Source organism: Solenopsis invicta, chromosome 2 (genome assembly GCF_016802725.1).
Source record: "Solenopsis invicta isolate M01_SB chromosome 2, UNIL_Sinv_3.0, whole genome shotgun sequence".
NCBI classification, from domain to species: Eukaryota; Metazoa; Arthropoda; class Insecta; order Hymenoptera; family Formicidae; genus Solenopsis; species Solenopsis invicta.
This window is the reverse complement of record NC_052665.1, coordinates 15,328,256-15,341,116: the sequence shown is the minus strand read 5'-3', so window position 1 is coordinate 15,341,116 and position 12,861 is coordinate 15,328,256. Positions and strand designations below refer to the sequence as shown.

Genomic DNA, 12,861 nt, shown 5'->3' with positions numbered 1-12,861 from the left:
CAAATTGGCAAAGATTTAAATTTAAATTTAAAATTTTTTCTTTTTTTTTAATTAAATATATCTCATGTTTAAATAATATAAAAAACGAAAATTATTAGAAGAACAATATTTTTAAAAAATTATCACAACCGAATTACGATTTAAACTATTACAACACAATTTTTAATTAATTACGCAAAAAGACGTGCGCGCAAACCAGTGGCATAAAAATCGACGAGCAAAATCGATGTCGCGATGCTAATTAACGTCATTCGATATTCCCGAAGACGCAATCGGGCGGAAAGGTGTTTTGCAGCCTTATCGATGTCTCGTGCGAATTTAAATAACATCTGATTTCGTTACTGCTAAACTTGACCCCGAGTTACGAAATCGGCATTTAATTAGCTTGCAGGCTCGCAAATATCTCGCGCGCCGCGACGCGACGAACCGGTAACGTAGTTATTATAACGTCCACCCGGTCTCTCTCCCGTCCTTTAATCAAAGTCGAAACTCGAAATGAGAGGCGGATAGCGGAGACGATAGCCGGGTGAAAGTAGGTCTTGCAGTCTATTCGGGTAGAGACCAAAAATCTCGTTTGCTCCTCGCCTACTTTTACGGCGTTTGTCACCACTTGCGTTTTCTCGAGGCACATCGTTGCATTAAAAAAGAAAAGAAAGAAAGAAAGAAGTCAGAAAACTTTGCAGAGTCGAAACCTCGCTTCCCATAGATAAATACCACGAATACAAATTTGTTCGTAAATTCGTAAAATAAAAACAAGAACTTGAGGTTAATTAGGACGAGATGATGGACCATGCGATTTTTAATTACGTGTGTTTTTAATCACTTTAGCGCGCGCTATTTTTTAATCAGATTTCTCTAAATTGGAGTGAAATTGAAATTGAAAGGCAGCACCTCATTTTTTCACTTGCTTGATGTAATTTGCATGCAGCTTCAGTATAATTAATTTTAAACTTTTTATTTATAATTAATATTAATAATTTATATTAATAATATGTTTGTTAATGCGATAAATGCACAATTTAAAATTCAACACAATTAATATCTAATTTAACGTATATTAAATATGCAATAATGTATAAGCTATAATTAACTGTTTCTGTAATTAATTGTTTGTTCTCTTAGTTGATTTTCAATACGCATATATAAATTTGCATGTATAAGTTAATTTGATTGCCTCAGAAACGTAGGCGTGGTTGACTATCATTTTTTATGCTGCCCACATCTTTAGTTGTTATTCGAGTCTATTCTCGCGATATTAAGGAATTCCATTCATTTTTTTTTTACGATCTTTTAAATAAAAAATAACATTATCAACAACCGTAATTTAAAAAATAAAATTTTTTTACGTCTTTATCGAAATCGCGATAAGAGTCGTATAATTTATGGTTAAACGATTTTTTATTTCTGGAACTTAATTCTGAAAGGAAGAAATGGGAATGGGTGAGGGAGACAAGTGCGCGACACGCATTGAATTAAATAAGTATTAATTTAATCACATATAATTACAATCACACATATTTGCGATACATACTGCCAGACTTTGCTACGGAGTATAAATTTGTCATATGTTGAGAAAGAGCTTAAGTCGACTTAACTAGACGAAAGTGCGCCCTTACCGATTTATATCATTAAAAGATACATCGTCGAAAAGCGTCTAAACTTTTCAAACGCTCCTGTGCGAGATACAATAGAGTGATCACAAAGCAGTACACTGATTGAACTTTTCTCGTATATTTATCTTTCTTTTAAGATCAAAGCCAAAGATCTCTGTCAGCTCTAACAGCATGTGAGCATGTGATATCCGTTCAATATCATGTGCTGATATCGCATGAATATCCGTTCAATATCATGTGCTGATATCGCATGAATATCCGTTCAATATCATGTGCTGATATCGCATGAATATCCGTTCAATATCATGAGCTGATATCGCATGAATATTCGCACAATATCTAGAATATTCTAGAATATTCGTACAACATCTTGTCCTGTTAGAGAGGTCTTCTGTTAGACTTTGAGGTACCCGATGTACTATTGGCAAAATTATTCTTTTCTTTTTTTTTTTTTAGATTTTCATAAGCAAACCATACGTTCGTGGGTTGAGCAGCTAAAAAACTATTGGGGAAGCTAACGAGAGGGTCGGGGTGAATTACGATAAGATTACAAATCGGAGATGTGGGAGAGGGAGGAGTGCGTCGAAAAAGCTTTTATCGTGCTCCATAGTTTGCGAAGGCGCGGCCTGAATTTATGTACAATTAGCTTAATCTGGGATCATGTATGGGATCGAATCGCGTTAGACGGTGAGCGGTACCACGGTATGGCCTCGTCGCGATCGGCACAAACGTTGCACAATCCTGTCGAACGGTCCACGATCGAGCCGGATACGAGGAGATCTGCGTCCCAGCGCAACGTACAGCGACGCTCGATGTTCACGTCGTTCGAGGGCTATTGCCACGACAATTTATCCTCTCCTCGAGAAGGTATCGTAAAACAGCATGACTAATCGTTCTGTTGTGTCGAAACAGATCTTGGTACTCGAATACCAATGCAAAATAAAATCGAGGTTTATGCGCGCGTTTTTTACTTCGCGTTACGCTAGGAGTCCGCTGGTTTTTTTCTGTCGAGAAGAGGTCTTTCCGTTCGCTCCCGGGTAGGCAGAGTCCTCGAATGTACGTTCACCGCCCTGACTCTCTCGTCGATTGAGCCGACAGATCGTGAGCCGACAGATCGCTGTCCGTTTAGCAATGGAACGTAATCGAGTCCGATCGATTTCGTCGAGGCTACACCGCAACCTTCACCCCAGGGCGGGACAGGGTGGCCTTTCGCTGCTGTGTTTCGGGCTTTTTAGGACTGCGGCGCTTCCGGTTGCGCCTTCGCGGTCGCCGTGGCGTCCACGCCGCTTGGTGGTGGCAGAGTCGGGATTTCCGGATATTCGAGCTTGGCGCCTTCCTCGCACTCGAAGAGCGGACAGCAGTCGGGGAAGCTCGCGGTCTTGTTGGTCTTGTCGGAGAGCTTGCACTTAGGATTGGCCTTCGGCAGCGGGCCGCAGTCCTCCACTAGCTCGAACAGACGGCCAGAGTTGTCGTCGGCGAGCACGCAGGTGGAACGACCGCAGAACGGCGACAGCTCCCACGACTTCAACGGCTCGATGGTCGCGCACTTGGTCGACGCGAAGCACATGCCGGGGAAGTCTGCAAAGGGCGCATTGCTCTTATTAGAGTCGCATAAAGCTTCCAAAGAAAAAGAGCCAAGGAAAGAGAGCTTAATGATCGTTTGTCTTCTATTTTTAGACATATTATGCACGGAAAAAACGATTTTTTTAAAGTACGTAAAAATTTAACTCAGATACAGATCTGAAAATAATTTGATTGGATTACGAGACTAATTAAGAAGGACGCATTAAAGCGTAATGAGTAATGTTGCATAAAATTTTGACATTCTAACAATCAGCTTGATACAATTATTTCGATGATTTAAAACAAAATTATTTTTGTATCCAGCTATAAAGTTTTTGTAAAACTTTCTTTCCATGTGTAAATAGTATAACAAATTACTGTTGAATATAATTATTAATATATAAACAATAATAAAATATGTATAATGTATATTATTGTTTATATATATTTATATATGTATATACAATATACGTTCACGCTCTCTATTTGAAATCTTATTGATTTACAGTGCTATACTTATAACTGTGATCAATATTCACTATCTCTCACCCCGCTCTCACTAATTGGAATCAGTGTAATATCACTGAAAAGCTGCACTGATTGATGTAGTTATAAGTTTATTATTGAAATCAGATCTGTTTATTGTCTTTCAATGAAAAATATACTGATTCCGATTTAGAGAGCGGAGTGTTTGTGAAGTCCGGTCCCACCCTTATATTTCGGAAATGGCCCAAAATGATGAAAAACGTATTTATGAAACACGTATTTGCGGTCATTTCGAGAGGCTTGTAAATAATTTTCTTTTTTTGTTACCCCATTATTACAATTTCCTTCTTGCATTTCTCTTAATGGAGAGAACGGTTTAATTAAAATGTCTAAAAATTGAGCTAAGTACTATAAACTTTTGATGGTCCATCAAAATTATTTTCACAACTGCATTTACCTGATAAATTTTTAAGTACTTCAGAAAAGTTCTTTCCATGTAGGGATCTCTTTCACTCGGATTTCACCGGTGGTGACGAGAGTAAAAGGCCATCTGAATCGCCGAAGTCGAACGACGAAATAAGGCAACGATCATGTTTCCTTAATAACGCGCTCACTCGCCCGCGCGTTATCTCGTTACCTCGTCACGCGCAATTCCGCAAAAGTGTCGTTACTTTCTAACGCGCCGGACCTAAACGACCGCTAATGCTTGGCCGCACAATGTTGCCCATTAATTATCCCGGCCTGAATGTTCGGACAGATGAAAGAGTTGATGCGAGAGAGCAGGCGCGATTTTTTATGTTGCGTTACACACGTCGCAATGCACAGTGAAATTAGATTTTTCCTTGGCAAAAAATTGTCAGGTTCCAACACATTGCGCTATTATAGTCTTTCTACACAGAAGAAACAACATTCTTATTTTGAGAATATTCTTATTTTCGAAATGTTAAATATTGGAAAGAAATTAAACAAAATTTATACGTGAAGAAATTTTGTGTAGATTTATCAAGAAAAATATATTTTCATTCAATAATAACTTTTCATGAATTGGGAGGAAAAAGTATCGGATACAAAATAATATCTTCAAACCAATTAAGTATAAGAATTTTTAAATGTTGTTATTATTAATGTCAGAACAATTATATTGCGCTATTATAATATTAAAATAAAAATGTAATATTTTACTGATATTTAAGATTATTAAATTTTTTTAAAGAAGATTAAATTATTAATAAGATTATAACGATTTCATATATAAGCAAGAATAGAATTTTTTGCTTATACATATATGAAACAATGTTGGAAAGAATATATTAATTTTAATTTGACACTAATATTTAATACTGTTTTTTCTGTCTATTGTCGCCAGCGATAAAATAATATATTTTAATCGCAAGTCTACGTTTGAGCCGATTCTTTTTCTGTCTTTTATTTCATTATTTTACTTATTTTATTATTTCTTTATAATTATTTAATTGTAATATTATTATTTCTTTAAATCTTTTCGATCGAATATAGTTTGAACATTTGGAAATAATCTTCTCGCTCTCGCAGAAACGCTTTACTCTACGATATCAGCGTTTGCATCATTATATTCATTATCCTTATTGTAAACGACTTGACAACGAACGCAACACTCCCGCTGGGTTCGGCATCCTATTTCCGAGCTAGCCCGTGTCTGCAACACGTTAATGACGAATTTCACTTCCTCGATACGGAGCTACGGAACGACGGCAACGACGATGACGACGGGCGCAATGGATGACAGCATTATGGGGCTAATTTGATTTGTAATCGACGACGACGACGACGACAACGACGACGACGACGACGACCGAGAAACGGGGAACGCTTTTGTCGTCGTCATCGTCGGCGGCGGTAATCGTGCTGGAAACTTCAAGGAGAGACACTTTCACTGTCATACACCGGGCCGGTCGGTTGCGATCGCCGCTTTTACGCAACGCGTCGACGACAAATGTTGGGCGTCGTTACGACGGACGTCGACGCGTTGGTTTTACGGCTCACGATTACATCAGCCCTTCGAGGCCTGGTCTCGCGATGACTCACGACGAGATCGTTTCACCCGAGGTAACTGTCTCGGAGCGAGGACGAATCTTTGAAAGATTCCCGCTCGACGATCGTGATTCTTTGAATCGAAGCTGCAGAAATTTAAAAAAAAAAGCAAAGAAAAATAGCGAACTCGATTGGGCATCCGCCCAATCTATCAATTTTAGAGATTTCAATGACTGAAGAAAACTAGAAATTTTAAGTAAAAACCAAAATTGCACAAGTTAATGTAAAGTTAATGACTTGTAAAATTAATTTAGTTACGTTACATGAACAAAAAACTAACTCGATTAAAAGTTACGTTAAGATTAAATTAAGTTAAATTAAAAATTTATTTTAAAAATCTGTTTATATTAAATTAGAAATTCGTAATTTTTTTAAGTTAAATTACTTAAAACAATTATAATGCGAATTGACAAATAAATTTAATATTTTATTTGTAAATTAAATCTATATGAAACATTGTTTCTTATGTGAGAACATATTGTTTCTTTTTTAATTTTTTCTTTTACACGGATAAATTTTTAACTTAGAAGACCAGTTAATAAATGTAACATTTACGCGTTTAAAAAATAATTAGTTAAAGTTAAAAATTAAATTATTTGAAATTAACTAAGTTAAGTTGAAGGTTATTACCTTTTCAACTTGATTTAACTTATAACTTTTTAACTAATCATTATCCAATCCCGATAAAACTATATTTTTCTTACTGAGCTTTTTATTCAAAGTTTCTAATTTATTTTTCCTCATTTACATCTCTAATCGATTTTTAATACGTATATCTGTATCATTTTCTCATTCCCGCATGATCATTGCGTAGCCTGAAAGGCGCGTGTTTCATATTGTAATTTATGAGTCACGGGTATCTCTCGCCGCAATTTCACATCTACGTGTGACATCCGTTAAGCAGATAAGATCGAGTAGAGGATTACGGTGGCTTCAGGACAGACGTCAGGACGTCTGGCCGTGCAATCCGGCGCGATCCCAAAGCGAGGCTTTATTGCCTGCACGAGCTGGCTTAAACAATGACGTGTTCGTTACCGTTTTCTCAATGCCGATCGGAGTCGCGACGTGATCGGCGTTTACGGTTGCCGCTAATGCGCCGCTGCGGTTTTTCTCGTTTTACCGGTTGCCATGAAAATAGTAAACAAGGACACTCGTCAACGAGGCAGAAATTGCAATCTTTATGCCGATTCAATTAGAAACGCAGAAGGCAGATTTCAAATTAAAAGGTAGAACGATTTAATGAAATTTCGACAAGATGAATTTCCTATGAACATCGGAACTTGACGTTTATATGCGATTTATATTCGATATAATTGCAATGATCAGTTGTCCTTTATTTTCTTCGAGAAAATCTGAAAATTTTTGGGTTTTCTTCCTACATAATTCCAAACCAGTTTAAACAACTAAATTTGTCAGTTGTTTCATAAATAATAAATTGAGTTTTGTGAAGATAAATAAATCTAAAGGACAGCCAACCGAAATAAAGGACTGTATCCTTTAGAATAAAGGACGTACATAACTCATTTGTACGCTTCCTGCTTTACTGTTGGTTAATACTTCAGTTGAGTCTTGGGAATAAAAGAAGGAAAAAAAAATGAATTTTCTTGCTCAAGATATAAATGACTAAAGTATCGCCAATCGATAAGAATCTAATCGTAAAAGAAAAAATACCTACTAAAAGGAGAAGTAAGGAAAATATTATGGGACCAACTTTCACTGGGGCCTGCAAGGCAAGAGGCAAGCAACGACTCTCCAGACTCTCCACGATTTGTTTAAAACAATGATCGCGCGATGAATTCCGAATTCTTAATGTGGAATCTAATCGAAATCGTTCGTAACTGCGAGAACGTGTTGTCTGCATTTTTTTTCAAAATACGAAAACGTTGATGCTTGTCTCCTTCTTGATCTTACATCCTTCTAGGCGAAACTGGTCGGGTCATCAAGAGTCAGGGAGATACTTGAAAGCGACATTACAATTTATTGTCATGTTACCCAGTGACACAGATGCACGATTCTTGCCTCGATTCTAATCTCGAAAGTCCCGCAGTTGTATCGTTTTCCCTGATTTCAAAGCCGCGTTTGATCCCGCCCACACTTTCATCGCGCCGCTTGTCATTTATGATCTGGGCGCTACTTTCCTTATAAGTGCGCGCTTCTCGCTTTCAAATAGCGAGGATGCCTTCTACGATAAACGCGAGTCGCCGTGATTTCGATCAAACAATAGTGTCGGAGTGGTTGTATCTTATCTTCTTACCTCTACTAACGCAGATTATCTTTAACCTCGTTCTTACTTTTTATCTTTTTCTGGTTCCAAGAGTTGTAAGATTAAATTAAACCGAGATTAAAGTTAATCTCTACATTGGCACAAGTGGACATTAAAGAAAATGGGATACGTGCACGAAAAGATCCATCGGCACTCTCCTTTCGCGCTAAGAAAGAAGGCGACTGTTCGCCGTTCTTACGTGTAGGTGCCATTGTTTGCACGTTGTGTCGAGACTCGTTACCGCGGTTGAGCTCGTCGCTCATTCGAGGCCTTCGCAGATCCGCGACCTTCCGCGAGAGACGACAGGTAAATGATTCTATCCTTCCCGCGCGCGAGCTTCCACACCTGTGCGATATCCTGCCTTCTCGCTTCGAGCCACAATTCGAGCAACGAGGTCGCTCGTAATTCCCTCCTCGTCGCTTGCCGTGACTAATTCGATTATTCATGGAAATCCAGGTCTGCGCCGACAAATAAGAAAGAACGCGGCCATGGGTAATTAAGGACCGGCGGGAGCGATCGTTGCGTCTACGCGGAACATCAAGGATATTCGCTCTGGAAGGCGCTCAAATTGATTTAAGGCGCTGACGGTTACGCAGTTTCATTACGCAGAACGTAATTTTGCGGCGTCCCAACCTGCCAAGTGCTTTATACAAGTAAACGGTGTCGCTTGTTGTAATTTGTCGCGCATCAATTAATTAATTTTTTCAATGTAGCATATAATCATTAATCTCGCGAGTACTATCACTTAGCGGCACATTTTGGCTCGTCTTATTTTATATACCTAAACGACACTTTTCTTTACACGTGGGAAAAAATGATTTTGCCGAAGTGTTTGAACGTTTAGCTAGGTATAGATCTGAAAATAATTTTTGTTATCGAAATAATTCGTACAAAATGTTCAAACTGATTGCTCGAATATCAAAACCCCTCTTATAGCGCAAACCTCCCAGGGACATTCGCGGGACATCCTTCGAATAAAGTGTGTCGTTTGAATTTGCAGCTCGAACGTCCCTCATAATTATTTTGATGACGCAATCAGATGTTAAAATCTCTGCGTCCCAGCTAAATTTTTAGATATTCAGCAAAGCCAATTGCGCATGCATTTTTTGATCGGGACGCTTCTCCGAAAAGTAACACGGTCCGTTTCGTAACGGTCCTCTCCTTGTTGAAACGAAGCTTGTTGAAACGAAGAGAAACGCATCACTGCACCCTGCGGTCCGTATAAAGAAGAAAGTGATATCGAGAAAGGGAGAAGGAAGAGAGGAGAGGGGGAGAGGGAATTATATCGGCGCGAGGATCATAAGGTGATGGTTACGGCAACGAAACTTTCACGCTGTCTCGTGATCTTGACGACGCGAACGCGACGCGAGCGGAGCCTGCGGAGCTTTGCTATTTTTCTCGACCCACCTGTCCGTGGGATATCTCGTCGTGCTCGCCAGCCGCGATACACGACCGTGTCTGTGTCCCCGCGAATCCTGATTCACAGGGACCGCGCCCCGCGATTATACGAGATAATAGGCGAGCCGACGCAAAAAAAAGACGTCCGGTTACGATTATCAGGGTCGACTCACGCATGGATAAATAACGAGACATAATGCGAGTCGAGATGCGATAACTATGGAGCGAGAAGAAAAAAAAAGCGATAAACAAGGCCGAGAACGGAAGCGAAGGATCGCGAGGCGTAGGCGAGAATTAATTGTCTGTCTAGGAATTCATAAGGGGGGCTCCGGCGATCCTGCGCGGAAAGAGCGATTTTGTTGAAATACAGATGTGAAAATAATCACGCTGGACCGTTAAAACGGTTACATTGCACTGGAGAAAGGATTTGGCAACTATTATTTTATTATTAATTTGATAAAGCTGTCGAGTACCAATTATTTTCAGAGCAACATGATTTTTTTCGACAAAACAGTTTCGTCGGTGTAATATCTCTTGCGACTTCTCGCTGTGGGTGAGAAAAATTGTCCGCTCACGTAAACCTGAGAGCGACTCTCTCGGTTCAGTTGCTCTTTAAGCAAGATTGTGTTCGAAATAACGCGAGGCCTGGTACATTTTTAATTGAAAGTTTTCTTTTGCAGAATTGATAAACTCTAAAGTCAATTATGAAGAAGTGGAAACGACTCCACGTCTCCTGGCTTGGATTTTATGTAGAGCGACTCTCTGTGCGCAATTCTAAGAGAACATTTTCTTCCTTTTTGTACTTTTTGACCGAATCGAGAACGACTCGCTTATTTCCGCCGCGAACGGCATTCGTGATACTTATGGTACGGCATCGGGATTCCGAAGACAACTGTTTAATACGCGTGACAAGGTATCATAAGAAAGCCGAATGTCTTCCAAGTGCCGCTTGAAAATAACAACAATCGTCCCACTTGTCGGTCATGTACATACAATTCTTTGAATTCGACCAGACACCTGGCACAGTGATTCTCAACCAGTGTTCTTTACACAGGCGAATCTACGTGTCAATTTGAATCTACTTGATATAAACCTTTAGGAGAAATAAACCTTTAATATTTATATAAAATATTATACTAGCTACAAAGTGCGAACGCTAATTCGCTCGCGTGTTTATAAAATTATCATTTTATCTTATTTTACTAGCAATATCTTTATTAACGGTACTTTTATTTCGTCGTCTTTCTAGTTAATTTACTTTGGAATTAATTAATAAATAAAAATTTGTCTTTATTGGTGAAAATATCTAATTAATGCATATTATATTCCTTAGTTTTTTGCGCGAGCTAAGATCTCAAAGATCTCGCCATTCTAAACACGATATCTCTCCTTCGACAACGAATTAGCATACAATTTATTACGCTAATAGCTGACATATAATTGACGCGGGTTTCTGCTGTCAGATGTATTATTTAATTGCTTCTATCTGGCTCGATGATAATCAAGCGATACTAGTATCGTGTTATAAAGATAAAGATCGCGATTTGATAAAATATCTTTTCGCGAAAGAGATACTTTTCAAAGCTATCTTTCATCGAGCAAACCGCGATGCTCGTACAACTATCGAATACAATGCCCACAATTGAATATGTAAAATTGAAACTCCTCCAAATGACATTTAATTTATTCAGCGATCTTAAGAAATGGATAAAACTCTCGCAATGACGTTATGTAGGAGGGAACAACTGCACATGGAAAGAACAATTTTTTTAACTGCAGTATCTAAAAAATTAATCGGTTACAGATCAGAAAGTGATTAAGTGTTAGACCATCAAAAGATAATAATGCTCAACTTTGAAAAAAAAGTTTCAATAAACTGATTAGCTACGTCAGTAACTGACGAAACATCGATTTATCGAAAGATTTTTTTTTAAAGGCAAGCACGATAAAATCTCCGCAAAAAGATCTCCGCTTTGACGTTCTAGCAATCGGTTCGAACATCTAATATAAGAGTTTCATTTTTTTGGGGTTTTTTAATAATGCAACATTATTTTTAGATCAATATTTCAGCAAAAAAATTGTTCTTTTTCTATACATGACTGTCTCTCGAATCGCGAGCTTGCGTGGGAGTAAGATTCATCCCCCTCTCTCACCCTCAAAAGGATCGACTCGGGTTAACTCACCGCGGAGGACGTCAGCGGGTATCAGTCTCCGGAAGGTTTTCGGCCGCTCCTGCTCCTCGGCATTCGCGGCGACGAAGGCCACCGCGACGCACAGGGCGAAGACGATCTTCATGATCTCGAGTCGGGCGGTAGATAGATTCACGAGGGGTGGCCTCCTGCGGGATGGGAGGGATGAAGTGAAGAGGAGCAGAAAAATGGAGCTTCTTATCGTATCGATTACGACTGGTTGGGCCCGGTCCCCGTGGCGGCATTTTATAGCCGTCCATCGGGCGGGGTCCCTGTTATCCCCACCAGGATCAGACCTGGTCTCTCACCTCTTGAACCACCAGTCACCGAGGCATCGTTCGCGACCGGGGCTTGCGAGTGACGTCGGGGACACCGTCGGGGTCCACGCGGCAACTAGGTAGGGATGCGTACTTACGCATGGGGGACCGACGACGTAGTCGCTGATCTTGGTCGTGTCTCGTTCTGCTGCCAGATTCGTTCGACTTGAGAGAAAAGTTTGTGGCTGACATCAGGACGTCGATGATCCTCGCAAGATTGAGAGAGAGAGCCAAATGATTGGCAAACCACGTTCTTCGATCAATTTCAGGCAGAATTTACTTCAACGGAGTTTTATTAAAAAATTTAGCGCTTAGATGCAGGAAATTGAAAAACTGCAATAAATGATGAATTTTTTTAAGAGTCCTTGAGATAATATGTAAAGTAGTACGTGTACAAGAAGAGTTTTATTTTTAGAAATGTTCCTCTTATAACGCCAAGTTGATTAGTTTCAATACATGAAATGTAATAAATTATTTTAAGATTCTTTTGCTTAGCAAGTGCTTTCGACAGTAGATTAAAATGTATCAAAGCGCAATATACAGGGAATGAACAAAATAATATAAACTACGCTACTCTATCAGGAAACAATACTTTTCATTTGTTTCTTAAATATTTAAAAAAACGTTATGATGAAGAATAAATATTTAAAAAACATTTAAAAAACATTGTTTGCTAATGGGATACTTTTCATCTAGGAAATACACTACTTTTTTTTAATAACAGATTAATCTACGATTTATTTTTTAATACAGATTCTGTATAACAATGTTTGAATAGTCATCAACAGAATGTTGAACTATTCTGTTAGCAAAACATCTTTTAATTTGTTATATAAAGAAAATTGGAGAAAGAAATCTTTCTTCTCGTACTATTTTCCAAAATTACTTCCTGCTCTTTAAAACTTCAACATTTTCCTGGTTAGCGTAATTTCTTGATTAAAGTGTTATCGAGTTATTGTGAG

At 38.8% G+C, this 12,861-nt stretch overlaps 1 protein-coding gene across 1 annotated transcript; it reads right to left on the bottom strand.

Annotated features, from left to right (window-relative positions):
* Positions 1 to 1,483: 1,483 nt before the first annotated feature.
* On the bottom strand, positions 1,484 to 11,822 carry LOC105197444. The gene is made up of 2 exons (XM_011163800.3): positions 11,577 to 11,822; positions 1,484 to 3,191 (listed from the first exon to the last, which is right to left on the bottom strand). The coding sequence occupies exons 1-2, from the start codon at positions 11,686 to 11,688 to the stop codon at positions 2,845 to 2,847; spliced, it is 459 nt and encodes a 152-aa protein (XP_011162102.1). The 5' UTR covers positions 11,689 to 11,822; the 3' UTR covers positions 1,484 to 2,844.
* Positions 11,823 to 12,861: the final 1,039 nt, after the last annotated feature.

Excerpts from the sequence above, each read along its gene's own strand:
- LOC105197444 (XM_011163800.3), bottom strand. The coding sequence starts at position 11,688 with ATGAAGATCGTCTTCGCCCTGTGCGTCGCGGTGGCCTTCGTCGCCGCG. Across the intron at positions 3,192-11,576 it reads ACCCGCTGACGTCCTCCGCG|ACTTCCCCGGCATGTGCTTC; the intron begins GTGAGTTAACCC and ends CGCCCTTTGCAG.